Source organism: Syngnathus typhle, linkage group LG22 (genome assembly GCF_033458585.1).
Source record: "Syngnathus typhle isolate RoL2023-S1 ecotype Sweden linkage group LG22, RoL_Styp_1.0, whole genome shotgun sequence".
NCBI classification, from domain to species: Eukaryota; Metazoa; Chordata; class Actinopteri; order Syngnathiformes; family Syngnathidae; genus Syngnathus; species Syngnathus typhle.
In genome coordinates, this window is record NC_083759.1 from 680,686 (window position 1) to 707,758 (window position 27,073).

Consider the following 27,073-nt stretch of genomic DNA (forward strand, 5'->3'; position numbering starts at 1 on the left):
TTCCGTCGTCGATCACGTGACTCTCCTTTGACGTCGATTCTGCTGCTTAGCTGTTGTAGCTAGCTGCTTACTACTTTGCAACTCGTCTACGTCCACTTTCCGTCGAAAGCTCAGTTATGGAGATAGGGGCAGAAATAAGCAAGAAAATAAGAGTGAGTCGCATACGAGATAAGTTGACGTGAGAATTGCGAATAGAAGCAGATAATTGCGCTCGCTAAAAAGCGGCTAGCATGTCGCATTGGTTGCCTGGCGAGCAGCTAAATGGCAACACGGCGTTCGGGTTGTTTGCTCATCTTTTTATTGTGTTTTCCCAACACGGTTTGGTTTAATGGGAGAAGAGGGAAGGAGAATTGGCCTTCGCTTTATTAATACTTGTGCTGTGCTACTCCTTGCAGGCTGCTATTAAAGGAAAGCTTCAAGAGCTCGGTGCATACATAGGTAAGTCGTAATGCAGAAGGTCTCGGTTTACGAGGTGCTTCCGGCGAACGTGTTCGTTGGTCAACAATGATGTATGAGCACGTTGACGTAATTGCAGTCACCATGTGTATGACAACGCTTAAACGAGTCAGTGTGGTCGGGTTAGGGTTAGCCTTTGAAAACGTGGACGGCGTAGTCATCCTAAATGCGCGTGTGACGTCACATGGTGATCTCACCAACCTGAAGATGTTCCACCAAGACCGAGTCTTGAGTGCCGTTGGAAAAAAGAAGATCAATTAGAGCTGAAGATGACAAAAGTATTTGTGTTGATGATCTTGGCTTCCGTCTTTCCAGATGACGAACTTCCGGACTACATCATGGTGATGGTGGCCAACAAGAAAAGCTCCCAGCAGATGGCGGACGATCTGTCGCTTTTCCTGGGAAACAACACCATCAAGTTCACAGCCTGGTACGATGACGACAGAGACGACGCTTTGGGCGCCTTGTGCGGTGAACTAACGCTTTCCCCCCTTGCTTTATTTCAGGCTACATGGCGTCCTGGAGAAGTTACGAACCGTCGCCGTGGGTAGGTCGCACGCACTCTTTGTCGCTTTCCCTGCTGCTTGAGCCCGAAGAGTTGAATGAGGTCGATGCGTTGCAGAGCCCGCCGCCTCTGGCGAACAGGAGGAGCAGCAGCAGCAACTCGTCGCCGGCGCTCCCCCTGAGATCAGGACGGACGATTGCAAGTCCAACTCCCGCTCCGATCGATCGGAACCACGCGGCTACGCCCACGAAAGCAGGTGAGGAGGAAAAAAACTCCAACAGCAATTTTGAGGCACTCGCATGGCGACAAAGCCGCTCACCCGAGCGATTCTTACTTCCTGTCAGGAGGGGCAGCGTGGAGAAGGGCTCCTCCCGCCTGACGTCGGCCGTCAAGCCGCTCATGGAGCTCCTCCCGTCCGAGGCGGTCATCGACATCAAGCCGGAGATGGACGACGACTTCGGCGAGGACCCCGCGGAGGTGACCGCCGCCCACAGGGGAGCTCGCGGCGGCGGCGGCGCTCGACCTTCCTTGGAACTCTACAGGCCGGGCCACAGCAAGCTCGGCAACGCGGCGCGCTCTGCCCAAGGATCGTCGCACGGGAGGCGTCAAGAAAGCAGGAGCGGCCGCAGAACCTCCAGAGGCGACCACAGCAAGGTACGGTCAATCTTTTTCGGGAAATGAAATAAGTGTCCATCAGCGTGTTGTCTGCCATCTTCAGGAGTCGTCGTCGTCGTCGCGGAAACGCAAGGCGCCCGCGGTCAGCTCGGTGGTGCGAGTCAACCGCGACTCGGACGAGGAAAGCGACGAGGAGGAGGAGGAGGAGGAAGACGCCGGCTACGGCGGCCGAGGCCCGTCCAGTCGGGTGCTGCTTCCGTCTAAACCGGAGCGCAAGTCAGTCTGCTTTCCTCTCGGTCGGACACAAATATTTCTCGCCACTTGACCTCTCTTCCCGTTGGATGCTTTCAGGCCGTCCCTCCCGCCGGCCAAGCAGGCCAACAGGAATCTGATCCTGAAGGCCATCTCCGAGGCGCAGGACTCCATCAACAAGACCACGTCCTTCCCAGCTCGTACGTCCGCCCGCCCCCTCCTCACCCCCCCTCTTCTTCTTCACCTTTACATTCCCGTGGCGCCGCCCGCAGTGCCGCTGAGACAGACGGTTCCCGTGGCGCCTCGAGCCCGCCTGGCCAGAGAGGAGGAGATGACGGCGGCCATCCAACTGGCGCAGCAGCACCTGCACGGGGGGGGGCAGTCGTACGTGCCCGAAAAGCAGCCCGGCAGAACTCTGGGTATGACTCGTGCGCGACGCGACGTGCACTCGCTCACTGCGGAAAAATCTTTGCACGTTGTGTTTGCCGTCAGCCGCGGCTAGATCGGCGGCTTCGCACGCTCCGTCGGATTCGGCGCAGCGCGACGACCCAGACAAGCCCGACGACGGTGGGTCTTGCATTTCCATCGGGTCGGCCTCACCATCAAGAGTTTGTTTGACGCTGCCTGCTTTTGCTTGTGCTTTCTCCTCAGCGAGCGGCGACGCCAAACACTCGGACACGCGCTCCTTCATCGTGAGTCCGCCGCCGGCGGACGGCAGCGCCAGTCGGCAGCCGGAGCGCAAGCAGAAAGTCCAGTCGGCTTTGCCGCGCACCGTGCAGGCTAGGTGTGTGCGGCAACGTTCAATGGCCTCTTTTTTTTTTGCCTTTTCTGAAAATTGGATTGGGTCTTGTTCACCAGCAAGGAGAAGGAAAACTCCGCCAGCCCCAAGTTCATCGTGACACTGGAGGGCGTCCCGAGCCCGCTGGGGGACCTGGCCGAGTCCGAAATGGAGCTGGACGACGTCAGGCCGCCTTCCAAGTCCGCCCGGGCCGCCAAGTCCAAAGTCTGCGTCCTTCAAAGGCCGCACGGGGGCCCGTCAATGGACACTTCATTAGGTACGCCAGCACCACCTGGTGAGACGCCGCGACCATGGCGATTCACCTTTTTGTTTCCCGTTGTCATCCGACAGAAGACGAGATGGACGTGGAGATGTTTGACGGCGACTCGGCGCCTTCAAAGAGGCCGAAAGTGATGGAGCGCTGCAAATTCTGGCCGGTGTGCAAGAGCGGAGATGAGTGTCCCTACCACCACCCCACCAGAACTTGCAAGTGAGTCACAAACAGAGACGTCACAATGCTGTGAAGTGGCCGCTACTTTTTTTTTTTCCTTTTCCGCAGGACCTTCCCCTCGTGCAAATTTGCTGACAAATGCCTCTTCATCCATCCCAACTGCAAATATGACGCCAGGTGCAGCAAGCTCGACTGCCCCTACACCCACGTTAGCCGCAGGGGCGCCACCGTCGCCGCCCCGCCCGCCAGGCCAGGTGCTCCACCACCCCCGCGAGCCGCCCCTGATGTCGTGTTGCCCTCGTGAACTTTTTTTTTTTTTTTCCTCCCCCAGTGGTGCCACCAGCGCCAACAGTGAGCATGTGCCGCTTCTTCCCACAGTGCAAGAAGATGGACTGCGCTTTTTATCATCCCAAGGTAACAGCCGCTTTGTGTTTGCGAGAGAGAGAGCGAGAGAGAGAGAGAGCCACCTCCCAAAATGTTTTTTGTTACCCGGCAGCCGTGTCACTTCGCCGGCCAGTGTAAGCGCGACGGCTGCACCTTCTTCCACCCCAACGCGTCCGTCCCTCCGAGACACGCCCTCAAGTGGACCAAGACGCAGAGCAGGTGCTTCCTTCCGTGTCCAAGGTGGTGGCTGTCGGGCGGAAACCTGATGTGTGCTGATTTTTCAATTTGGATGTCGATATTTTTAGCACATTGAATCGGCAATTGAAGATTTTCTTTTTTTTTCCCTTTGTGCCTGCCACATGGGGAAATTCCGCCCAACAGCAAGCAAGTGCATTCGAGACGCTCGACTAAATGTTCTCGTGTTTTTCTTTCTCCCAGCTAATGAAGTCTCGACTCCACTTTGAGCCAACAACCGATGTCCCGTCGAGCCGTCAAATCCATTCGTTGTTGTCGTTGGTAGTTGCATTGTTTTTTTCCCAAAATGCTTTTTTTTTTGTCAAGTTGCCTGGCAGATTTTTGTATTGATCCCAGGCGGGGAACGCCAATGAACACAACCTCTGCTGTCTTATGTTATTTTACTTTGAAGGACATTGTGGATGATGTTCCTGAATTTATAAATGAGTGGGATAAAGGAGCATTTTTGTGTATTTGAACTTCACCCTCTTTAAAATGCCATTTTCACATGCAGGACAGATACTGCCACCTCGTTTCATTTTTGGATGTGCAAGAATTCAAAGTAGAAATTTGGAAATCTCTCCACGGTTTTCAACTTGAAGGACAAGTGAGTCGTTTGTGCCTGCGTTGCCACATTTGGTGAGAATCTGATGGAAAAAATGGTTGTATGCGCTGGAGTTTTTTTTTTTTTTTTTCCTCTTCCCCAAATCATTAAAAATGTTGCCTTAAGAATGGTCGTCACATGATTCCAGTGGAAATACAAGCAGAAATGTGGCTTTCAACTTTTTCTCCAAGATGTTTTGACAGGCCATCGATGCTCTGACTGCTCTCCTCGCAGCCGACACGCTTCCAGGTGAGCTCAGCAAAGACTCGCCGCTCAGTCTCTCGCTGTGTTGCAGAAGCGGACGGACGCCTCGAGACGTCACCGAGGAGAGAACGTTTGACTCGCTCGGGTGAGAACCCGTTTCCAAATAATTCTGTCGAATCCTATGAGCTGTGTTTCCTAAATAGAAGAATAATATCGCTAGAGGGCGCCAAAACGAATCACAAAATTGTATTCAGGTCACCATCATCACATTACAGCCATAAATGTTCGGATTTCCAAATAGGAGAAAGCGACTTGATGATGATTGAGATTGGTGTTCAGCCACTTTCTGTGATGTACTTGTTCCACACGTGTGCTTCTCTATAAGCATCCCCTTTTCAAGGGGTTTTCCCCGCCCCGTGTGAGACTTTTCAAAATGTTCACTCTTGGGTTTCAGTGTGACGCGACACTGTCAACCCCTCCGTGTTGCCTTCGATTATTATTTGATTTGATCAACGCAGCGTCACTGTTTGGGTACTCCGCTTTTTTCTGCGTATCTTGGGAAAACACTCCAAAAATCTTTGCGATGATGGGACGGACATGTTTGTGTGTAGGAGGGCTGCGCTCTCTGCCAAGCAAAGCTGTTTTGCTCCTGATTTTCTTTTGGTCGCACGAATGTCGTGTAGCAATGATCCATTGTTGAAGGGATTTATAAAAAAAATAAAAATAGTGTCAACGTAGACATAAAATGGTGTTTTGGAATGGAAAGTAGCACCAAACCATATCCAAGACCGGAGGTAGGATGCTGCTTGGGTCCCCTTGAGGCCTTAACTCGAAACCGGTCGCTGCTGCGGGCTTTTGGCCGTTCCGTTTCTTCCAGAAGCAAAAAAAAAAAAAAAGAGGAAGGGGCATCTCGGAGCTGGCGCGCCATTCTGATGATTTTCACAGCACGCAGAGCGGAGGAGGAACTTTGTGTGTTGCTTTTCTGTACTTTTCACCATTTCACCAACTCTCCCCCCCCCCTCTTACCAGAAACCACATCAGAGCCGGTGAGAGAGCAAGCGAGCGAGAGCGTGTGAAAGGAGGAGGAGTGACAGAAACCAGGCAAGAAAAGAAAGGCTCTCATTAAGTGGCTAAGCAAATTGCGTTGGGCACGCCAGCAAACTCTGTCTCCCTCTCGAGCACGGAAGGCGAAGTGGAGCCAGAGAGAGGCCTTGTGAGGCCGCCGCCGCTGCTGCTGCCATGGCTCAGGGCTCGGACAGCAACGACGCAAGCTACAGGTCGCCGTCACCTGGAGGCAGGCAGGTAGGCTTCCTTTGCTTTGCCCCCCCCCAAAACGCCAGTTTTTTCTTAAACGAGTATTTTTGCGCGTGTGAGGATGACTCGGTCCGACTGACCTTTACGAAAGGCAAACGTGTGAATGGCACCCGAGTTGTCGGGAACACTTTGTGTGGCGGGTGAAAGTGGCGCAGAGTCATCCAGTTTGGCCTTTCCGTGTTGTGGATGAAGTTACCGTTGAAAGTCACGTGTGGAACCGCAACAAAGTTGATTTGGGTCTAAAGTTGCACAATTTCGGAACCTGGTTGGGTTTCCAAAATGTGTTCATTTCTTCTGCTTTTGGGAAATAAAGGGATGGAGGCTTCCTAACCGGACAGATGGCGAGGGGCGGTACGTTTCATTTCCAAGAAAGTGTACCTATGGGTGGGGTCGGTCGGTCGGGGCTTTCAGTTAGGCCCGGGTCACACCCAGTTTCGCGTCCCCGCAACGTAACGGTTCATTTTTCTGAGTCACTCTGGCCAACTTTCCCCGCTAGCTAGCATGCCAATCACAAGGCATCCTTGTCTGTGCGCAGAGCTCGTCGGACGACGTGAAGAAGGTGATGCGGCGGGAGAAGAACCGCATCGCGGCGCAGAAGAGCCGAATGAGGCAGACGCAGAAGGCCGACAGCCTCCACCTGGTGAGAAGTGGCAACTTTACATAACGCTACCTGACCATGTGGCGATGTGTCACGGCTTCTGTCGCGCGGCACGCTTGGACGCCGCTCGCCGTGTTTGTGCGAATAAATTAGCACGTGTGGGCATCGGCCAGCATCCAGCACCTCCCTTGCAAACTGCAACTGAGTGAGAAGACTTCTGCTCAGTCCATGAGCATGTTGTCTCGGCTCCATTGCATCGTAGTAGACTTTTAGCATCTTTATTATTATTATTTATTTTTTTTCTTCAGTTTGTGCAGCAACAATATATACAGCTTACATATTGAAGTGAGGATCGAGGGGGAGGGCTTGACGAGCCGCCTCGATGAACAGGAAGATGTATTTTCCCTCTCAGTGACAGCATTTCCCGTCAGCGCCGCGGTGTTTTCATTTGAAAGCAAACGACAGCCCCTTCTTGTAAAGGCGCACACGGCGAGCCGGCCGGTCGCTCGCTCGGTCGGCCCACCGTCGGGGGTGGCGTGACGCACCACGCCGGGGGGGTTTGCCCGCAGCTCGCGCGGTGACCTTTTGAGCCGCCACCTCAGCGGAAGATTTCTCTCCCACTCGGCAACCTGCTTCGGGCACTTTTGCTCTACTTGCGTGAGATCAAAGCTTATCAGTAAGTCACTCGAGATGTTTTGCAAATGCGCTCGTCGTGGGAAATGTGTAAATGTTGGGACATTTCTAACCTTTTGGTCCTGGTTGCAGATGACTGCTTCAAAAAAAACAAAGGGGGGGGGCCCATGCTGACAGGGCACTATTTACAGACAGACACACAGCTGAATGACATTTTTATTCCGCTAGTGACTTAATAATATGCAGATTTTGCTTCCGGCACAAGCTCCATGAACACAAGAAAGAAAAGAAAAGCTTACGAGATCAAATTGGTCACGCTGCTTCCAGCACTTCATGTGGGCGTGGAACGCCGGTCGGCGTTATCGAGCAAAAAGAGGACATGTCGTAAAACGATTGTAAATAGGGTGTCTCGATGAAAGACTTGCTCTTTTTCTTATCAGGACAGTTATTGTGGTCAGAGGTGTTGCTTCTTCACTGATAACGGGAAGTGTGTGTGTGTGTGTGGATAAGTGCTCTACCCGTAACTTGACATGCGTGCGGTGTTGCAAAATGTGTTGGAAACACTTAGGGAGGGAACCAAAGAATTACAAAATTGCCAGTTGGCTCCCAACACGAAACTTAAACACGTGCTTGTTACGGAAAATATATACATATATATTCCCCCAGGAGAGCGAGAGTCTGGAGAAAGAGAACGCGGCGCTGAGGAAGGAAGTCAAGCAGCTGACGGAGGAGGCCAAGTACCTGTCGTCGGTGCTGAGCAGTCACGAGCCGCAGTGCGCGGGCCTCAGCCCGACCGCGCCGGGCCTTCCGTACCCGCCTCGCCACCAGCATCACGCCGCCTACCACCAGCACGTCGCCGTGCCGCACTACCAGCACTGACGTGGATCCGATCACGTCTCCAGAACTCTTTATTCGGTTGGCACGTGTACCGAATTTTGTGTACTCTGATTGTACGCCGCCTCTGACGACCCACCAAATACTTTTTGTTTACACTGTGGATTCATTTGTAAATTGCTTCTTTTTTTTTTTGTCATGAAACCTGTTACATTGTTTTAATTTTCCCTGCTGTGTTGACGTGGACCTCAAAAGCTCAGGAGATTTTTTTTTTTTCGACTCATTTGATTGTTGGACAAAGCGAATGTAAAGTCGAGCCAAAGTTTGACAAGCTGAGATATTTATTAAATGTTGAATTGCATTCTGTCCCCCCAATCTTTCTACATTCTACCTGTCCCTTTTTTCTATCTTTAATTCCTTCCCTTATTGCCTTCCTCTTTATTTCTAAAATAGAATACCTACTTTTGTCCTTCCTTGTGTGTCAATGTGAATTTTTGAAAAAGGTGCAGTTCGCGGGGAAGCCTCTAGGTGGGGGGCTGACGGGGCTGACCTATTCAATGCCCCCACTCTCTCTTTTTTTTTATTTGACTTTAGTTACCGTTTACTTTTTCTTACTTCCGGTCAGCACGCGTCAACGTCAATTACCCGGATGTCTTTGAAACGACTGTAAGATGTCGCACGTGCTTCTCTTTTCGCGGACCACTCGTGACTTGTCTCGGGCTAGTTTGAGTAACACCTCCCGCACAAGTGGTTCAGGTCCGAGTTGGTTGGTGGGTTCGCGCGTGGACGGTGTCAGGCTGGTTCCACGTGTCTACATTCGAGGAAGGAAGAGCCAAGAAAGAGGCGGTAGTCTTTCAGCGGGTAGGGGGGGGTCATACTGAATGCCGCCGCCACCATTCGAGTGACTCTCGAATCGAAACCGGCGCGGTTATTTTGGTGACTGGGACCCGCTACAAGCCAACGACGACGTCCTCCATTCATCTGGAACTTGGGCTCGACTTTAAAAGTTGCTTCTAATTCATTCGGTTACTTTGGATTATTTTCTTCTTCATTGAAACGTCCTATGCGTGGTTTTGCGCGTAGTCAACGGCACACACCGACGGGCTCGCCATGAACGGGGAACCAGAGGAGAAGAAGCCCGGCGAGGAGCGGCATGACTCGGACAAAGACGCCAAGCTGGAGTCGGGGGAATCCCCGGAGATTCTCGTGCGCCTCAGCGCTTCGAACGAGCCCACCTCGGCGGACAGAGTTTGGGAGACGCGCTTGTACAAGCGCCGCTGGGTCATGGTGTTCCTCTTCAGCTCCTACTCGCTGTGCAACTCGTACCAGTGGATCCAGTACGGCATCATCAGCAACATCTTCATGAAGTTCTATCAAGTGGACGCCTTCACCATCGACTGGATGTCCATGATCTACATGCTGACCTACATCCCCTTCATCTTCCCGGTGACGTGGCTGCTGGACAAAAAAGGGCTGCGGGTGGTGGCCCTGGCCGCCACGGCGCTCAACTGCGCCGGGACCTGGTTCAAGGTGGGCAGCGTCCAGCCCCACCTGTTTGCCGTCACCTTCGTGGGTCAGTTCTGCTGCTCCTTGGCGCAAGTCTTCATCCTGGGCATGCCGTCCAGGATCGCGTCCGTCTGGTTCGGATCCGACGAGGTGTCCACCGCCTGCTCCATCGGCGTCTTTGGGAACCAGGTGAGAGACCGGACTCACCTAGTTGCTGTTTAAGCTCCCTCTGTGGCATCCTGAAGCCCAGGAACTATGTTGAAATGAGTCCATTGAGGTCAAAGTAGTACCGGGCCGCCTTTCGGTGGCGATCGTAAACCGTCGGTACCGGGAAAAATGAATTGAATTCCAGGAGGGGAAAGAAAATGAAAGCTTTTTTCGAAAACCATTTCAGCTGGGCATCGCCATCGGGTTCCTGGTGCCGCCCATCCTGGTCCCAAATGTGGACAACGTGGACGAGCTGGCCCACCACATCAGCATCATGTTCTACATCACCGCCGGGGTGGCCACCTTCCTCTTCATCCTCGTCGTCGTCGGTAACTTGACCTCACGAAACATACATGATTTCTTTTTTGCAGATGGGAAGAAAGGCGTCACGTGGGAGCGGCTGCAGCAAAAGTGGGCGCAATGCTCGTTGGCATTCAGCCGCACAAACGGATCCTTGTGGCGGAGGGAGGCCACAGTGGCACCATTCTTGCCCCATTCTCACCCATTCATGTTTAGCTGTTGTTTGTCACTCGCTTAATCACTAACAGAACATTCATTCCAGTCCTGTTGTTTTTTTTTGTGTTCCTCCCTGTTTCATAATGACAGTATTGATTATTCTTTCTTTTTTTTTCTTTCTAACAAGTCTTCCAAGAGCAGCCCAAGCTGCCCCCGACGCAGGCTCAGGCCACGGCCCGAAGCATCCCGCCCGAGCAGTACTCCTACAGCGCCTCCATTCGTCGGCTGCTGCGCAACAAGCCCTTCATCCTCCTCATCATCACCTACGGTACCGACGCTCCCCTCGGCTGACGGCATCCCCGATTTTGATCTTATCTGCCAATCTCATAAAAAAGGATTTATCTGTCAGAAGGATGAAGGGCATATTGGCATTGGAGGGGTCCAAAGTTTGTTGACATTCTGGCAATGATTAAGCAAAGCTCAAGCTTTTATGAGCGGCTGCGTTGGCGCCCCGCGGCGGCACAACCTTTCGCTGGGCTTGAACTTGAACTTGAATTTGACACCTTTCCTGTCACTATTATTAAAACACACACACTTTCCTGCCCGACAAGCGAGGTTCACTGCCATTTTCAATTTCTTTGGTTGGAGTAAAAACAGATCAATGCAGGCCATTGTTCAATTCCTGAAATAGAACAGCTGTATTTTTCCCTTTTTGCGAGGGGGGGGGCAAGAAAAACATTCTCAAGGACTGCCTGCTTCTCATTCCCGTTTGTTTGTTAGTTCCATAAAAGCTTGAGCATCTGTGTAAGATTAAGAAGGCCCGCCCCCAAAACGTTCTTTTCTGCGTTGCAGGCTTGAACGTGGGCTGTTTCTATGCCGTCGGCACCTTGCTGAACCGCATGATCATCGAGCACTACCCGGTGAGTCCGGTCCAGTCCAGTCGCTGGCCTGAAAAGCAAAGTGAATGGCATTTGCCTCCCCTCAGCTCAAAAGCGAGGAAGGCTCCACATTTGAAACGAACGTGTCATCATTGGGAGGAGACACGCGGCGTCATAAACTCTTATCGCACGATGACTCCGGTCAATATTGGAAGACGCCGTTCAATATTCGTTTCCGGTGAAATGGCACCCGAGCCTGGCTTCCTCATTTCCTGCTGGCAAACACGTGCAAGCGGCCTTCGCTTTGGCTTACCTTCATCTATTTGCACGGTCAATGAAGGAAGCAGAAGCTCGGTCCGACAAGATGGGAAGCCATCCAATAAAAAAAAGCACATTCCGCTGTGTTGTGTCAACTTTGCCACGTTGCTCGCAGGGCGAAGAGGTCAACGCGGGCCGGATCGGCCTGACCATCGTCATCGCCGGCATGGTGGGCTCCCTCATCTGCGGCCTGTGGTTGGACCGCACTAAAACCTACAAGTGAGTGGCCAGCATTTTTTTTTTTTTAGTGTGTTTATGCAGGTGTCGCTTTCAAGTTGCTCCCCCGTTGCGGCACCCCTCTTGTTGTTTGTTCCCCCGCTATTGTCCTGCACTTGCCATTGTGTGATGAAAGACGCCGACCGGACCGGAGCGTTCCACTTTTTTGGACGGAGGGGGGTCACCCAAAAGGCGTGTCTTGTGCTCTTTTGCAGGCAGACCACCCTGGCTGTTTACTTGATGTCTCTGGTGGGGATGATGGTCTACGCCGCCACGCTCAGCCTGGGCCACCTCTGGGTGGTCTTCGTCACTGCCGGAGTTCTCGGGTACCGTCTTAAAAGTCATCATTTGTGGGCAGCGGCAACGTTAGCAACATTGAAAGGCACAGAGTCGCCACTCACCCCTGACCTTTGTTACACTCTTGCCGAATAGGGAAAATTGCCGACCGGCGCTCGTGTGTCTTCCGAAACAAAAAAATGTAGGTGAGGGGTGGTCGTACAACCCAGTTGTGGCAAATGCGTGCTCGTGTTTTGGTGCCAGCTGGAATTTGCGGAATTTCCCCCGATAAGCTTATCGCCTTTTTCACGCGATTAAAAAAAGGCGGCACATTCTTGGAAGGAATTGAACTTTATTCCCACACGCTTGACGGGAGAAAAAGAAAGAAAACGTGTCTTTGTTTACGTTTCTGTAAAATGGTGCCTTTCAGCTTCTTCATGACCGGCTACCTGCCGCTGGGCTTCGAGTTTGCCGTGGAGCTGACCTATCCCGAATCGGAGGGAACCTCCTCCGGGCTCCTCAACTGCTCTGCGCAGGTATGAGCAGATCCGTTGGATCTGGGCCGGAAGCAAAAATGGCCTTTTTGTCTTTGCTCAGGATTTGATTTTGTTATTGATTGCAGGTTTTTGGCATCATCTTCACCATCTGCCAGGGCAAAATCATCGACACATTTGGCACGCTGCCGGGAAACATCTTCCTGTGCGTCTTCCTCCTGCTGGGCACCGTCATGACAGGTAGGAAAGATTTTTCTTCCATCTTGCGTCACGGAAAGACTGCTCCAGGTTTTTTTTTTTTCTCCCCCACTGAGAAATGTTTATTTTGACGCAAAATGACATTTGACTGTGCACCATCACGTCTCAAAGGTTTCCGTTTGCTGTCGAGTGTCAATTGGGGTTAATCATTTGCAACTTATGCATCGTTGTTTTCTTGGGAAAGACTTGAAATTGCTCTTGACATATTCAACTGTATCCACTTGACTTGCGCCACCTTTTCAACCTTTGAAGTCAATGACTTGGAAAATGGATTCCTGCTCGGAAATCGTATCGTTTGCAAATGCATCTTGCACTTTGCGCGCTAGCTAGCTAGCTAGCTGCTTGCGAGTGCCTTGTTGTCGGCGGGGGTGAACCATCAGTCTCCATCATTCCCACTAAAGTCCACCTTAAATGATCGGCAGGCTTCATCAAGTCGGATCTGCGGCGGCAAAAAGCCAACCAGTTGGCCAAAGCGGAAGTAAGTGCGAAAGGCGGATCGGATCGTCTTCTTGTTGACGTCTGGTGTTTGTGTGCGCCACCCACCCACCCACCGCGGGCGGGCTTCCTTCCCTCAAATGATTGCGTCATGCATTGTGGTTGTTCTCCGCATTTGTCCGTGTTGCTCCTCGCATGTGGCTTTTGTCCGTCGGCTTGCTTCCAAGAGTTGGGAAATTGACGCGTTGAAATGATCCAATCATGATTTGGGACATGACTACTAACAGATGGCAACTTATTAACCCTACTCATTTTGACTCAAGCGCTTGCAATGACCTTTTTTTCCCGAACCGACAACAAATCTTTGCATCTAATCAAAATGTCTTGATGTCTTGTGCCGCCATCACGTGAAATCCCCCCACTCATTTCATTTAACAGAGCTTCGGCGCGCCATCTTAACAATGTGTCTCGCTTGTCGTGATTTCAATCGAACAAATTGGCGGCGGCGAGCGAACGCCTAGTGACGGGCGGCTGTGATTTTAGGCGGAGGCCATGACGTCGGGACCGGACTACGGCGCCACGTCCTAAATCTCCACAGCGCAGACGCCGCCTTCACTATAAAGCGTTCCTTAAACAAACCCCCCAAAAATCTCATCAAATCATAGCGCCCTCCACAGGCGCGCTAAGGTAATGATCACACCACGCCAATCCATCTGCTTCCCAGTTGCCGCTTCTTTTTCGCCTCTTAAGCCGCAGTGCTGACCTGAGCTTCATTCAAGTGATGACGTCATTTGCAAGTCAAGTGTCGTTCGTTCACTGGCGGTTTCCCCCCGTGCTGCCTCTTTTCTCCACAAGAGGGAGACAGAGGACGAGATTCTCTCATGGGCAAAGTGATGGACGCACTGCTACTTGAATGGGAAATGCATTTGAAACGTTCTAATCTAATGCCTCTAATTTCGGCACAACTTAGTTTTGCACTCATTTACAAACGTGATGAAAAATAACGCTCATCACTTAAATAAGGAAGGAAAACTAGCCACTAGGTTCTAAGTTGGCGTGTGTACTGTTTCCACCTGCAGGGACCATGTGACAGGCTGAGAGGAGGCATGTCCACAAACCTTGTCCTCCAAGAAGAAAAGTTTTAAAAAAAGCACAAAACTGCACAATTAACAGCGCGATATGTACAATTGTAATCTTTATTTTTTACGATTAATGTTCAATTTAGATTGACCTAACTTGATTGCCATGCTTTGATATTAAATCCTTCTGACAATCGTCAATGACTTGTACCTTGACACATTTACCGCTATCAGTATGGAAAATGGGGATTTTGTAACCACAACTGTATATCTGACTTCATGGAAAATGTTTTTAACCCGTCTCGTTCTTGCTAGTCAACAAGATTAATGCGACACAAATGACCGCTGAGGATTTATACTCGGTATGTACGTATGTTTTGTACAACACTCATGTTTACTTTTTAAGATGCCCCCTCCACATCACGTTATTGTAGTTTCCCTTTCCCCCGCCATGTGGTGCTGTTGCACCATGCTCAGACGCTCATTTCAATGCAACGAGCTTTCCTTTCAATTCATTGATTGGCTTCGTCTATTGTACATTGTTATAAAAAACAAAAAGTGTAGTTATAACTAAGACTCAGGCAATTTGTCCTTTCTGATGAATTCATTGCTGTATGAAGACTTTGACATGATATACATTTTTTGAATGAAAGAAAATATAGTTGTGAGTTGTGAGTCGCACTCTTTTCTGCCCATAATGGTCAAAGAGCACTTTTCACTCACGCCCGGCCCGGCCATGAAACGAGGCCTTTATGAGTCAAGCGGAGGCCTTCTTTGCGCCACTTTATTGTTCACATGGCAACCAAAGTGGCTCCTGCTGTGTTTGTGTTGCGGCGACACGCTGTAACCAGTGGCCGTGTAGCGCTAATTGGAGCGCCGCGTGACTGGCCGCTTTCACCGCAATTTCCGAGGTGGGGTGTTTGCAGCCCCAACCCCCGCGGCGCTACCCGATGACGCGTGAAACGCACTTTGTGTTCCGCCTCAGTCAAATTCGACGCGAGCCCCGATGTCGCCAAACGTTCACAATGGCAGTTGCAAGAAAAAGGGGGAAAAAAAAAGAGATGTATCTGATGTTTTTCAAATGAATTTGATATTTCTGAGAATTTCCTGATTGGAAAATGTGCGGGAACCTTTCTTTTTCCGGGCCTCCAAATAGTCACTCGAGCACTCAGCTTTGGCACCGCCTCAAAGCTTTAATGGAACTCGTCCGTGACACAAATGCAACGATGCCCACGTGGCATACTCGGATGCAGTATTGACCGAAATGTTTGCCGATCCATAGCACTTATCTGGTCGATCGAGGCCTTGTCAACGTTTTGGGCAGCCATTTTGGAAAGCCTTCCGTGTGACTTGACCACGTTTTGGAAGACAAAGAGCACGACCGACTTGTTATTCCAAAAGCCGGGCCGGCCGTTAGCCTTTTGTTGCTTAAAATGATGCAACAGCTTCCCTTTTTGCTGAAATGGCCTTTGTGGGGTTTTCCCGTAGCCTCGCAAAATATTTTTCAAGAGCCACTCGGGGACGCGTGGGCGCTCGAATCACAAGACGGAGGAAATGCTAACCGCCGTTAGCCTCCTTGCGCGTTCCCCACGCTCTTCATCATTCAAAGGATCCACTCAAGTGGCGTTTTACAATCTCCCAAAAGCGGGAAACGGATCCTTTTGCGGTCGCCGCTAGCTTCCGAGATGAACTCAGCCGTTTGATTTCCTTTTCACGGCGCCACCGTGACGTCAAACGCTAAAGCTAATATTGTCAAACGGGCTTTGCGCGGAAATGAAGGCTTCTTCCGCTCCGATGGCTTCTCGTTCGACGCAGCGTCGTCATGGCGGCCTGCCTTTCTGCTTTGAAGTTGCCCGGGGAGCGCAAATGTGCTGAGCTGGGCAGCTTCGTTCCTGCGTGGACCATTGGCGACGGGATCCCGACTCGTTTGAAGTGGGCCCTTTTGCGGGTCATCTTGGGAAAAAAAAGGCCGGCCATTTTGCGTGTTGTCTTTAGCCGTCCAAAGATCTTGTCGTTGTGATTGCCGCCGTCTCCCGTCATGCACAAAATGGTGCTCTTTCCCTTCCCGCAAGTGTTGACTGCTAATCCTCGCACGCTTGTCTTCTGCCCGCGCTTGGCACGTCGGCGCATTCCGAGCCCGGCGGCTTTGCGCAAATACAACAAATGAGCTTTTTCCAGCTCTGTCCAGAATTTAGTTCTGAGAGTTGAATCAAAAGAAAAGAAGTTGTTGTGTTTTTAGAATAGAATAGAATAGATCTTTATTGTCACACGTACAATGTGCCTCCAAGACTGTCCAGCCGTAGTCTCAAGAACTTTTTCTGTACTGCTTGTGATGTTTTTCATATGTAGGCCAGTCTGTCGATTGTTGCTTTTTGATTGTAATCCGAGTCGTCGTATCGGGGAGGAAGCGGTCGGCCTCCCGTGCGTTGGGACGTGGGCTCCCGAGCCGGCGCGTGAATCACATTTTTAGGAGCCGCTTATTTCCATAAATAGGATGGAAAGCCGTTCCAGCTCTCTCTTCCAAATGTGTTCTCATCTGTTGATATACTTGCCGCCGTGGCCGCAATGGCTAATGGCTTTAGCGTACAAAGCTAACCGACAACATACCTGAACACATCTGCTGCGAGTGAACATGAAGCCCATTTCGAGTCGACTTGATTCTGAAAAAATTTCAATTTTCCATCTTTTTCAGGCCCACTCCTCTTTTCTGTCATGCCAACTCAATGCAAACTTGGCTCCTTCCTCTCCTGACCGCAGTTGTGGTTTTTACGCACAGTTCTGGTGAAATGGATCTCTATTATGGCCAAATTTCAGACCTTCATTTGTTTAGCTGTGGGGCTCAATGAGCTCGATTTGTTGACATATTTTGCGTAACGCGTGGGAGGCTTCCCATCGTACTCTTGCACAACTCTTGACCGCTGCGATGTGACCTGATGATTTTATGACTCCAAAATTCCTCGCTCGGGCATCTGTTAATGCGTTCAGGGAGTAGCGGGCCGGCCGGCCGGCCGTCCGCGGTGTTTTGCTGCTTAACGTGTCGTGCCGTTGATTGTTTCCATTCATCAGCAGGACGTCCAATTGGAAAAAAGAAAACTTCAGGAGAGGCAGAGCAGCTTGAGATTTTTGCTGAGTTAGCGTTAGCTGCCCCTTAGCCATTGTTGAAAGACATGAAATTTGAACTTGCTCATCTTTCAGACCCTCAAATTGCGTCGCTCCACATTCTTGACCATATAAATTTCCCATTCTAAATGCTGACTTGGCACTTTGGACTCCTTTGGCGTTTGTCGCGGCCAATCTGCCCTGGGCCGCTGCCGCATTTGAGGCGCCGCTTGTTGACTCGGTGGGCTCTTTTGTCTCTGCGTCAAAGTTCATCTCTCATCGCCGCTGACGGGGAAGGACAATTGTACGGCGGCTCAAAAATGAACTTTTGTTTTCATTCTGGAAATGACTTTGTATTGTTGAGCAAGATTTAATTGGTACATTTTTGACTTCACCTCAAATTTTATCATCCCAGATTTTTGAAATGTCAACAATGAACGATTTTTTACACTTATTAAGTTTCCAAAAGACTTGTTTTCTCTTTTTTTTTTTTATTCATAACAATCATCATCAACAAAGCAAACCGTTTTACCCCAAAAAGCAAACAAAATGAAGATGTGAGATGAACTTGACCCATTCGCTATCCGTTGCAGAACCGGGCACCCCCCCAAAAAAGGCTTCCTCAGCTACATTTGCAAGACTTGACGATCATGTTGGAGAGCTGCTCCACTTTGGGGGTCCGTCCCGAGTAGTAGAGGATGGTGAGGGGCTCCAGTTCTTGGGGGACGCAGCACGGCGAAGCCGACGCCTCCGGGTTCAGAGTGTTGTACAGGCTCAGCAACTTGGACGCAGCAGAACACAGGTGTGCTTAAAACGTCCAGAAAGATTCTGCTCAGGTTTTTTTTTTCTTACCGAGCTGTGGGGAGTGTCCGAGCTCCTCAGGTAGGGGCACGGCCCCGAGCAGTAGTTAGCGTCGTAACCGCTGGGCTCGTGGATCCACTTCCAGTCCAGGTCGCGGCGGAAATCGATGTGCAGCCGGCGGACGCAGCAGCTCTCCTCGGCGTTTCTGGCCACACATTGACGTTCACGCACGCGTCGTGGCTTCAAACGCTCAGCGGTTCTTACGAGAAGCAGTAGTCGGTGTCCAGCGCTCGCTTGCGTCTGCGCGACTTTGAGTCCAGGCGGTGAGGCGGGATCATCATGAGGATGAGGTGAGGCAGGTTCTGGTCCCTGCTCCTCTTCAGATGGCTGAGGTCCAAGCGACCCTGCTCCTCCTCGCCGTCCACACCTCGGTCGGACAAAAGGGTCGAGCGGCCGGCTCGTCAACGTTTCAAACCACTGCGCTCGGTCGGGCGGCTACCTTTAAACTTGACGTCCAGAATCTCGTTGTCGTCGATGATGTCGCCGTTGGGGCCGAAGGTGTGGCAGGGGCAATGGACGCTGATTTCCAAGCCCAGATTGCTCCCTGCCGTCAAATTCAAGTCAAGGTCAGTGTCTGGTCGGTAGGCGGACCTGACGTGAATGTGATCCCGACCTCTGCTGGTCAGCCACTCCCGCACGGCGTCGGTCACGTCAAAGGAGACCCATTCGGGCGCGCCTTTGGTCAGCACCTTTTTGGCGCCGATGTAGCGCTGCTTCCTGACGTGTTCGTTGGGCCGCACGATCTGGAAGAGTCAGACAACGTGGCACGGAGGCAGTGTCCGTTTGAGAAGCGTGCTCGGTATTAGCGGCGAATGACATTTTCTCGGACACGCGTCTCACGTGAATCCGCTTGGCAGACCGCAGACCGCTTCTTAGATTAGCATCTTAAATATTTGGCGGAGGACACACGAGAAGTAAACCGAACCCAGCTCCCGCTAAACAATACCTTTACGCACCTGGTAGAGCTCAACCCGCTGCTCGTTGCGCCTGGCGCCGGCGTTGGGAACCCGCAAGGCTCGGAACTCGGCCCTGAACAGGTCGCTGGCGTTCCTTTCCATGGCCGAGACGTCGAAACGGAACACCTTGGACGTGATGCCTTTCGGGCAGTAGGACAGGTCGTCTGCGACGGGTCGGACGGACGGACGGACACGTTAGCCGGCCGTCTTGCCACTTTCGACCCCGAATGACCACCTTGACTATTTTCAGCCTTTATTATAGTTTCAACTCACTGCTCTCGGTGGGCCCGTGAAGCACGTTGAACCTGTAGACCTCCTTGGCGTAGTACTCGGCGTCGGTGGCGTCGGCGCCGCACATTTGGCGCCGGTGCCGCCCGAGCTCCTCCAGCAGCTGGCGCGTGCTGTTGTAGAGCGCCCGCACCTGCTGGGGCACCTTGGTGGGCCCCTGTGCACGCGGGGGGGCGCTCAGCCGCAGCTTGCTGAGGATCTGCCCGCGGATGGCCTCCACCCGCTTCCTCTTGACGTGGTCCATGTCCACCGCCGCGCAGGTGGACAGCGGCGAACCGAGCGAGGCGCAGTGGAGCAGCAGCGTGGCGCACAGCAAAGCTCTGCAGGCGTGCATCCGGCCGGGGTGACGGGGGGGGGGGGGGGGTTCTGACCCCGATCCTACCGAGGCGAGCCCTCTAAAGAATTCCTCGGCCAAAAAGCAAGCCGTGTCCTTTTGGACCCATGGAGTTTCCAAAAGTTGACGAGCTGAGAACGGAGTCTGTTTGGATGGTGGGAGATGAAATTTGGGCTTTTTATTGCAGCCCGCACGAACGGCGCGGCGGCGTGACGGTGGAGGAGGGGCCCGGCCACCCCCGCACCGGCGCCCCCACCGACGTGACTCAGACACGTGAGAAAAACTTGCTTTTCTATTTGGAGGCCTTTAGTCACTCTCTTGTTATTCTTAGGGCACTATTAGCATGGTTTCCCTGGAAAAGCTGCCTCAGGCGCCACCTTGTGGCCGACTAGGGAAATTGCTTTTCTTTTTTTTCCTCCTTGCTTTTATGAAGCACAGCATGATGTGTCCTCAGGACACATTGAAATGAAAGAATACAAATGTAATTGGATTGACTTTTAGGACTTGATTAGCCAGGTGCATTTTTCTGTTGGCAGCTTTGGGTTGAGTTTACGTGTCCAATCAATCAAACACGTGGACGGACGGACGGCGTAGTAGTCCCAGCTGGCGTCTGGGGATTCCGAGACGTCATCCCAGACGGTGAAAGTTCATGTTTAGTGCTTCCCCCGCCGGTGGTGACTTCACTACTGTGTGAGTCACAAAATGTGTTGAGCAAAACTAAAAAGAAATAGCAATATTTTCCTCATGCACGCACCCATCTGGCCTGTATATTGTCCAGACTGAAAATTGGAGGGGGGGGGGGTCGTGAGTCACATTTGGGGGTAGGAATGCAAACAGGAGAAGCCCTCATGTCTGTGAGGACGATGATGCAAGTCAAACGAGTCTTGATGGATCTGCCATGTGTGTGAGGCGCCGTGATGTCACCGAGGTTGCGCGTGGAGACTTTCTGCTGAGGTCAGTCCTTTTTGGAGGACGACGTGTTCTTGGGCCCCCCCCCCCCCGCGCGTGAATGGCAAGCCCTTTATTTGTCCGTGCGCGGAAGCTCCCAAGCGCTTTGTACTAGGATGGAGTGACGGGGATGGGCCGCCATGTTTGCAGGTAAATCGATAGCGACGTTTGCTCACGATTGACATCGTGAGGATGGCAGAATGTCTTCTTAGCAAAATATTGACCTTTTACCCGATACGTGTTTGGGCCCGGCCGATATGAGCTCTTTTAAAAGCGCCAAACCTTTTCTTGCTGCATACGTTATCCGATCACAGTTCCATCTTCGTTTAAAATGGCACCTTTCGTGTTCCCGTTAAACGCGCAAGCACAATCGGCTTTTGGACGGCCAGACACGAAAGCGAAAGCAAACAAAAAAACTTTATTGGACATTGACCAATTAGAAACAGACACTGGCGGGTGGACGGGTCTGCTGTCTCCATTTGGACGGCAACGTGGAGGCCTTTGATCCGGCGCCCATCTGATGGATGTGTGTACTTGCATACATTACACGCACACACACACACACACACACATTGTGCTACAGTACATGTATTGTGTGCACGCTCACACTCGGACACACGCGGTAGAGCTGGCCAGATTAGAGTTGGCGTCCTCGTGCCGAGTCTAGACAGGAAGCAAGTCTATGCCAGATTAGGGATTTGCTGTTTAACACACACACACACACACTCTCACTGCTAAATTTTAGTTTTTGTTTTTCTCATCCAGCACAACACACACACACACACACATATTGTCTTTTGACAGCCAACCACAATAGATCCACGGCCACACACACTCGTTTGTTTTATCCTTTCCGGCCGGGCCAGGTCAGGTCCCGTCGCGCTTGGCCAAACCGTAGCGAGGCCCCGCCCGTCACCTTTCACCTCTCCCAGATGGAGCTGCCTAATAAGACATTGTTGGCCAAGCGCCATTTTGGCTCCTTGATAGGTTGCTGCGTTAAGACGTGGACCCCGCTTGACCTTTCAGAACATGTGTGGCTGCTTTGTGTGTGAGGGTGTCTAGCATCAACAAAGCTTGTGTGTGTGTGTGTGTGTCTGGCCTGCAGCCAACGGCCTGCACCTTCCGTAGGTCTAGGTAAGGTCACAAATATGAATATGAATATTCATGACGCCCCCCCCCCCCCCCGCCTACTTTTGAATTTGTCAGCACTCTTTCACACAGTTGAGAAAACCTGACTTTGGAGTCGATCCTAAAAGTTGAGACGCTAACATTTCATTTCCTATGCAGCGCCATCCAATCGTGTCAAGGGAGGAGAGATTTCATTTGCACCAGCAGAGGGCAGCATCTGCTATATTTTTCATTCAAATCAACCTAAAGCGATATAACGACGATGGCAAAAACAAGACATAGTATTTATTCTATTCATTACAATAAATTAGGTTCAGTTTATTATAATTATATTATTATGATGGGCCTTCCTACCTAGCCTACCTAACAGGTGCTCAGGTCGCTGGCTATATTTCAGCGCCTTCCTGCTTCTGTCCACGCCATGATCTTCTTCATTTCTCACATGAGTGCCTTTCTTATCATCCTCTTGACCCCGCCTCAGTTCCCGGCTAAAACGATAAAACGTCCCGGTATTGTGTTGGACACGGACTACGCGGGCCGCTCTTGGCGATGCCTCCCGGCTATAACTCAGCCGGCCGGCGGCGAGGCTGGCCTGCCTTTCCCAGGACCAGGTAGTGCTGGAGGCGGGGTGTCAAGGTGAAGCCCAGATAACCCCCTCCCCCCTGCCTCGCTGTCAGTGCGTTGGCTGCCATTGTTTATTTTGGCGGCCTTGACTGACAGGCCGCCGGGAAGGTCAGAGCGGGACGCGCTTTGGCAATTGCAACTTGTATTTTGAGGCCGGACTTGGACGTTGCTAAAATTCGGTGAAGGCGAAAGATGATCGAGCGGGGGAACGCTGTCGTGGTCTTTTTCCGCTGAAGCTTCTCTCGTTCCATTTTTAGCTTTTCATTTATGCGTGCTTGTTTTATTTCCCCCATTCGCCAAGCAAGCAAGTTTAACGCCGCCGCCGCCGCGCTCCATCGAACCCGTGTTCTCGCCGCTCGCTCGCTCGCTCGCATCCTTTATTACCTCGCGTCCACCTCTCTGCGGATTTGCCTGTGACCCGCTGACCCGCCAACACCTATAAATATTTATTTGCGTCAGCTTGTCGGTAAAAATAACCGTATTACAAGCCCCGGTCGGTGTCCTGGAGCGGCTCCAGGAGAGTCAGCATCGGAGGGAGCCCCGAGCATCGCGTGTTTGATGGCTCGACAAGACCGCCGCGTCCTCCGGGTCCCCGAACACGGGCTGGTGGAAACGGACGGCGCTTTTGCCGTGAAAATAAATCTCCTGTCATGTCTTGGAAATTTGACACGCCACAGAGAGGAGAGGATGTTCTTCGGAGCAGCTTTGGATAGATTTGCCAGTTCTGTCTTGACGACTGATTTTTCTTGTGTGCAAAAACAAAACCGTAAGCAATCCTCGAAGCTTCGAAAGAGCTTCTCTCAATTCCCCGGCCGGCCCTGGTGTTTTAGTTTTATTATTATTATTATTATTATTATTATTATTATTATTATTTTACGACGAGACTCAAGTTTTGCCCGGCAACTCCCGTCCGACCCCCCCAATGCATTAAATGTCCGGCCATCATTTATTTTAATTCAATCCACCGCCAGCCCGGTCGGTCGGCTCTGCCGGCGCCCAGATGAAATGGACGGCTAACCTTGTCGGACAAGGACGCGCTCGCTCGCTCGCTGGCGCGCACGCCGTCTGCCGTTAGCCGCTGACTTATTCGCCATTCTTGCGGCGTGGAGGAGAGGTCCCGATGATGAAGAGAAATAGTCTGGCATGCAAATTGCCGCCGCTGCCACGTCCAATGAGGAGGCCCGGTCGTAGGCTGTCACCGTAGAAACGGCAGACTCAAAGTGAGAGCTGACGAGAGCCGGCGCCCGCTTTAATTAGACGCGAGCGAGGTTGAGACCGCTCCAGGTGGACTACAGGTGTCTGGTCTCGCCTTTGGCCGCTCGGTGACTCCAATCCACTAGAGGACAGTGTTGTGTTCTGCTACAGGCAGCATTTCATCACATCCGACCGCAAAACAAGATTTATTCATAAGAAAAAAGGAAAATGGCCTTTTCACATGCTCCCTTGATTGTTTTTAGCAACAAAAGAATCCTTCCTTGTTGTCTTTGCGTGAAACAAGAGCAGAGCAACTTTTATTTCCTCGCTCTTATTTCGCCCAAACAACGCGGAATCTTTTTCACCCGCAAAACTGCAAAGTAAGCGCCACCGACGCACCAAGAAAGGCAGCGTCTTAGAATGGCGGTCAAGCCCGCCGGCGTAATGAGCCTAGGGCTCGTGGAAGGTGACCACCCCCGGGGAGCCGGCCCTCGTTTGTCACGCCAAGGCGCCACGTCAGTCGTTCGTCTTGGTTAGACTGCGGTGAGATTGTTCACGTGGCCGTCCGTCCGACCGACCGTCCGCTACAATAGTGCAGCAACACATGTAGACAGACAATGTGACGATACTCGGGCGTATATTCTTTATCCTCTGTAAAGAAAGACAAAAATCATTGCGTGACATTCTTTTTATTTTCATGATTGAAGTTTGCTGCCCCCCAGTGGCCCTGCAAACCGCTTCATTCTCGTTGGTTTTATTATTCCGATGTGGTTTATGCTGTCCAGAATTCGACAGCAGCCGCCGCGCTTTCTTGAGCCTTAGGCAAAGTCTTCTTTTCATCTTTGTGTTCACGTGTTGTGGACAGACAGGACGACGTCTTTGGGTCGGGCGTGCCAGAGCGCCAGGCCGAGATTAGCGCAGGGTGGGGGTCCCCGGGGTCGCTCTTGTCACTCCATTTCCTAAATTGACAGCAGGAGAAACTATTCCAGCCGAGGTGATGAACGAGGAGCGGGGAGAGGAGTGATAAATGGCGCGGGGCGCCAGAATCAGGCCAGATGAAAGTTGGTGGCGGCTGAGAAATGACTGACAGCTCATTATGTGCACCCAGTCAAAAAAACACACACACACACACACACTAGTATGCGGGGAAGAAGCTTTCAAGTGGATCTTGTGAAGTCCACCTCACTCGCTTCTCGTCCATTGCTCGACTGGCATGCAAAATCTCTCAAATTGAGGCATTTTTATGTATGCGCTGGATTGAAAAAGTCCAACCCCCCCTCCCCCTGTTCAAATGTCGAACGACCTACGGATCGGCTTTATATCTTTTCTGTTTAGCGGCTATGTGCTGCTGTTTTGTATAGCAACAGCGGACCTGCTGATTACAATTATCCCCCCCCCCCCCCCAAAGTGGTCTATTTGAGTGCTGCGTTTATCTTGGGCTTCTCCATTTGATTTTGCCGATCTTTTGCGACGTACCGCTTGTTCGCCCTCCTCCCCCCCCCGGCCTCGGGGATGCGAGCGAGGGAGCGAGCGCTCCCCGGGGCTGTCGCTTTCACAGGCAGCCGGAGAGCGAGCGAGCGAGCGAGCGAGCGAGCGAGCGTGATCGCTCGGCGTGCTTGATGTCACTGGAATGGAAATCTGCATAAGTGGGGAGAGGCATTGAGGGACTTTGGGGCCCCGAGAAGTACAAATATTTTAATAACAAACACTTGCTGGCTGGGGTTTTTTTTTTTTTGCTGCTGCGGGAGTAGCGGCACCCTGACTTATTATTCTTTGGCGGCGGCGCGCAGCCGCCTCCTTTTGACTGCCAGCCGTTTTGGCGGCGCCCAAAGTTTTTCTCCTCCGTCCTTTGGAGGAGTGGCGTTAATCAAAAAGTCAAAGTCACCTCAGATCTCGCATTAAAACGGGCCCGTTCGGCTGCGGCTGGAATTGCCCGTGACCCCTCTTTGCCCCCGCCACTTATTCAAAATCAGCCCGGGCGGCCATCGGGGGGCTAAAACAACTCCATCGCCCACAAAAAAAAAAAAAAAGGCAATGTCAACTCATTGGTAAACTTCTTTGGGCGTGTGCTAAAAATGGAAACGGTGAAGTCGATGACGCGCTCGCGTAGCAAAAAAAGGCGTGTGTGTGTATCGCTACTCTCCTGTATGATCTTATTATCTGTCAGCCAATTTAACAGAGAGGCCTTGCGGGAGTGACAATGGGGATGTTGGGGATAGGGAGGGAGGGAGGGGCAAGATGCGCACACACACACTGGCGCTCTAATTCCCGCTGACCTCTGGCGCCTCCCCACAACGGCTGTTTTCGTATTTGATAGACAGATCGATGCGCTTTCTGCCGGCGGCGTGAAGAATCAAAACAAGAAAAGCCGTCGGTAGCGGTCACTCAGCGACGTCGCCGTGACTAAATGTCCTCTGCCGTCCCTCCTTGTACGCGCCGTGAAATGAGCCAAACAAGAATTATTACGAGGAATTTGCTGTGAGACGCGGCGGCGGCGAGGTGACATGCATGAAAGGCGGCCACGGCGTGCGCATCTTGGAATCTTCATCTGAAAGCGCAACTGTGGGAATGTTCCAAAGGCGGCAAGGTCACACAGTGTCGTCGTCGGGCAGGCAGGCAGGCAGGCAGGCAGGCAGGCAGGCTTCCCTCTCCCGACAGTCTTGAGGGCTTTTTTTTCTCAACAGATGTTGGGCACGGCACGCCGACCTTGGGGGGGGATCTCAAAGGGCTTCTTCTCTGGCCAACCCGGGGCCAATTTCAATGTGTGTGTGTGTGTGTAGTGGCTTTGTGTGTCATTCAAGCTTGAGTGAAAAGGTAGCAGTGAATCAATCACATGGCCGGCCGCTAAATGAAATTCAATGAGCTGATTGAGTGAGTGAGTGAGGGATGGATGGATGGATGGATGGAAGGATGGATGATCGGCGGACGGCCGTGTTTGCTGCGCCCCGAGGAGACGCTGCCCACATCTGCCCTCCCAGGATGCCGCGGCCGTGTGTGCGTGCGTCCATTTGGCCGCCTGTACCGTTACCATCTGGGCACGCCTGGACCGCACGGTGAGCCAGGCCGCCTCTAATCTGCCCACCAAGGTCACCGCTTCGGCAAGGACGAGGCCGGACCACCCCCGTGATACCCGCCATCCATCCGTGTGTGTGTGTGTGTGTCATAATAGATAGCAGCTGGCTGGGGTGTACTTGTTCACTTTGCCTGGGGCAGCGGTGTTGGGCCATCTTTCCTTCCTTCCTTCCGTCGATCTAATAATAATGCCCATGCATCCCTCATCTAGACCAGGACTGGGCCAACTGGAGACCGAGTGCGTAGAGGGTCTTCATACTTCAAGGTTCCACGATAGAGCCGCTGCGTCCATCTCGTCCGTCAAAGTTCTTTTTTTTTTTTTCTTCTTCTTCCACCAGGAATCAAGTGAGCGAAAGCGTTTTAAATGCAAATGACCTAAATAAGATTAGCGAGCTCGGCAGTCTGCTCCCTGTTAATTATCGCACGCAGTAGTCAATTAACAGCACTAACGATGGGACACTTAGCGAGCGTTAACCCAATTTCCCACGGCTAGGGAGAGCGGCGACGACGACGGGCCGGCCGGGGGGGTCGGGCTAGATGGCGCTGAGAATCCCGCTTGGTAAAACGCAAAGTGTCAAGTATCA

General features: G+C 52.0%; 4 protein-coding genes across 12 annotated transcripts; 3 read left to right on the forward strand and 1 right to left on the reverse strand.

The window, feature by feature from the left end:
• zc3h14 (zinc finger CCCH-type containing 14) lies at window positions 1-4,407 on the forward strand. Of its 4 annotated transcripts, none has more exons than XM_061269565.1 (17): window positions 1-152; window positions 396-438; window positions 772-886; window positions 963-1,003; window positions 1,079-1,217; window positions 1,306-1,615; window positions 1,659-1,852; window positions 1,928-2,028; window positions 2,101-2,247; window positions 2,321-2,395; window positions 2,480-2,612; window positions 2,687-2,883; window positions 2,958-3,096; window positions 3,166-3,311; window positions 3,389-3,471; window positions 3,554-3,660; window positions 3,880-4,407. In XM_061269565.1, exons 1-17 carry the CDS (start codon window positions 117-119, stop codon window positions 3,881-3,883), a joined length of 2,010 nt encoding a protein of 669 aa, XP_061125549.1. In that variant the 5' UTR covers window positions 1-116; the 3' UTR covers window positions 3,884-4,407. The 4 variants fall into 4 exon arrangements, with proteins under 4 accessions (XP_061125549.1, XP_061125550.1, XP_061125551.1 ...); XM_061269566.1 differs by having other exon boundaries at window positions 1,680-1,852; XM_061269567.1 differs by having other exon boundaries at window positions 1,683-1,852.
• An 81-nt stretch (window positions 4,408-4,488) lies between these two features.
• Window positions 4,489-8,223, forward strand: batf (basic leucine zipper transcription factor, ATF-like). The gene is made up of 4 exons (XM_061269613.1): window positions 4,489-4,628; window positions 5,513-5,785; window positions 6,333-6,437; window positions 7,695-8,223. Exons 2-4 carry the CDS (start codon window positions 5,723-5,725, stop codon window positions 7,905-7,907), a joined length of 381 nt encoding a protein of 126 aa, XP_061125597.1. The 5' UTR covers window positions 4,489-4,628; window positions 5,513-5,722; the 3' UTR covers window positions 7,908-8,223.
• Window positions 8,224-8,401: 178 nt separating this feature from the next.
• Window positions 8,402-14,186, forward strand: flvcr2b (FLVCR choline and putative heme transporter 2b). 6 transcript variants are annotated; one of them, XR_009711334.1, is made up of 11 exons: window positions 8,409-9,557; window positions 9,763-9,904; window positions 10,219-10,359; window positions 10,884-10,951; window positions 11,343-11,446; window positions 11,659-11,769; window positions 12,150-12,255; window positions 12,342-12,453; window positions 12,894-12,949; window positions 13,450-13,593; window positions 13,986-14,186. XR_009711334.1 is itself a non-coding variant. In XM_061269586.1 (10 exons), exons 1-10 carry the CDS (start codon window positions 8,973-8,975, stop codon window positions 14,049-14,051), a joined length of 1,461 nt encoding a protein of 486 aa, XP_061125570.1. In that variant the 5' UTR covers window positions 8,402-8,972; the 3' UTR covers window positions 14,052-14,186. The 6 variants fall into 6 exon arrangements, 5 of the variants coding, with proteins under 5 accessions (XP_061125570.1, XP_061125572.1, XP_061125568.1 ...); XM_061269586.1 differs by lacking the exon at window positions 13,450-13,593 and having other exon boundaries at window positions 8,402-9,557; window positions 12,372-12,453; XM_061269584.1 differs by lacking the exon at window positions 13,450-13,593 and having other exon boundaries at window positions 8,406-9,557.
• Window positions 14,187-17,451: 3,265 nt separating this feature from the next.
• On the reverse strand, window positions 17,452-19,739 carry LOC133146187 (transforming growth factor beta-3 proprotein-like). Its single transcript, XM_061269593.1, has 7 exons — window positions 19,175-19,739; window positions 18,902-19,065; window positions 18,559-18,688; window positions 18,385-18,489; window positions 18,150-18,312; window positions 17,937-18,090; window positions 17,452-17,865 (listed from the first exon to the last, which is right to left on the reverse strand). The coding sequence occupies exons 1-7, from the start codon at window positions 19,521-19,523 to the stop codon at window positions 17,707-17,709; spliced, it is 1,224 nt and encodes a 407-aa protein (XP_061125577.1). The 5' UTR covers window positions 19,524-19,739; the 3' UTR covers window positions 17,452-17,706.
• Between the last annotated feature and the right edge of the window lie 7,334 nt (window positions 19,740-27,073).

Excerpts from the sequence above, each read along its gene's own strand:
- zc3h14 (XM_061269565.1), top strand. The coding sequence starts at position 117 with ATGGAGATAGGGGCAGAAATAAGCAAGAAAATAAGA. Across the intron at positions 439-771 it reads AGAGCTCGGTGCATACATAG|ATGACGAACTTCCGGACTAC; the intron begins GTAAGTCGTAAT and ends CCGTCTTTCCAG. Across the intron at positions 3,312-3,388 it reads CGCCCCGCCCGCCAGGCCAG|TGGTGCCACCAGCGCCAACA; the intron begins GTGCTCCACCAC and ends TTCCTCCCCCAG.
- batf (XM_061269613.1), top strand. The coding sequence starts at position 5,723 with ATGGCTCAGGGCTCGGACAGCAACGACGCAAGCTACAGGTCGCCGTCA. Across the intron at positions 5,786-6,332 it reads CGTCACCTGGAGGCAGGCAG|AGCTCGTCGGACGACGTGAA; the intron begins GTAGGCTTCCTT and ends GTCTGTGCGCAG. Across the intron at positions 6,438-7,694 it reads AGGCCGACAGCCTCCACCTG|GAGAGCGAGAGTCTGGAGAA; the intron begins GTGAGAAGTGGC and ends ATATTCCCCCAG.
- flvcr2b (XM_061269584.1), top strand. The coding sequence starts at position 8,973 with ATGAACGGGGAACCAGAGGAGAAGAAGCCCGGCGAGGAGCGGCATGAC. Across the intron at positions 12,256-12,341 it reads TCCTCAACTGCTCTGCGCAG|GTTTTTGGCATCATCTTCAC; the intron begins GTATGAGCAGAT and ends TATTGATTGCAG. Across the intron at positions 12,454-12,893 it reads GCTGGGCACCGTCATGACAG|GCTTCATCAAGTCGGATCTG; the intron begins GTAGGAAAGATT and ends AATGATCGGCAG.
- LOC133146187 (XM_061269593.1), bottom strand. The coding sequence starts at position 19,523 with ATGCACGCCTGCAGAGCTTTGCTGTGCGCCACGCTGCTGCTCCACTGC. Across the intron at positions 18,490-18,558 it reads GGAGTGGCTGACCAGCAGAG|GGAGCAATCTGGGCTTGGAA; the intron begins GTCGGGATCACA and ends ATTTGACGGCAG. Across the intron at positions 17,866-17,936 it reads CGGACACTCCCCACAGCTCG|TTGCTGAGCCTGTACAACAC; the intron begins GTAAGAAAAAAA and ends GCTGCGTCCAAG.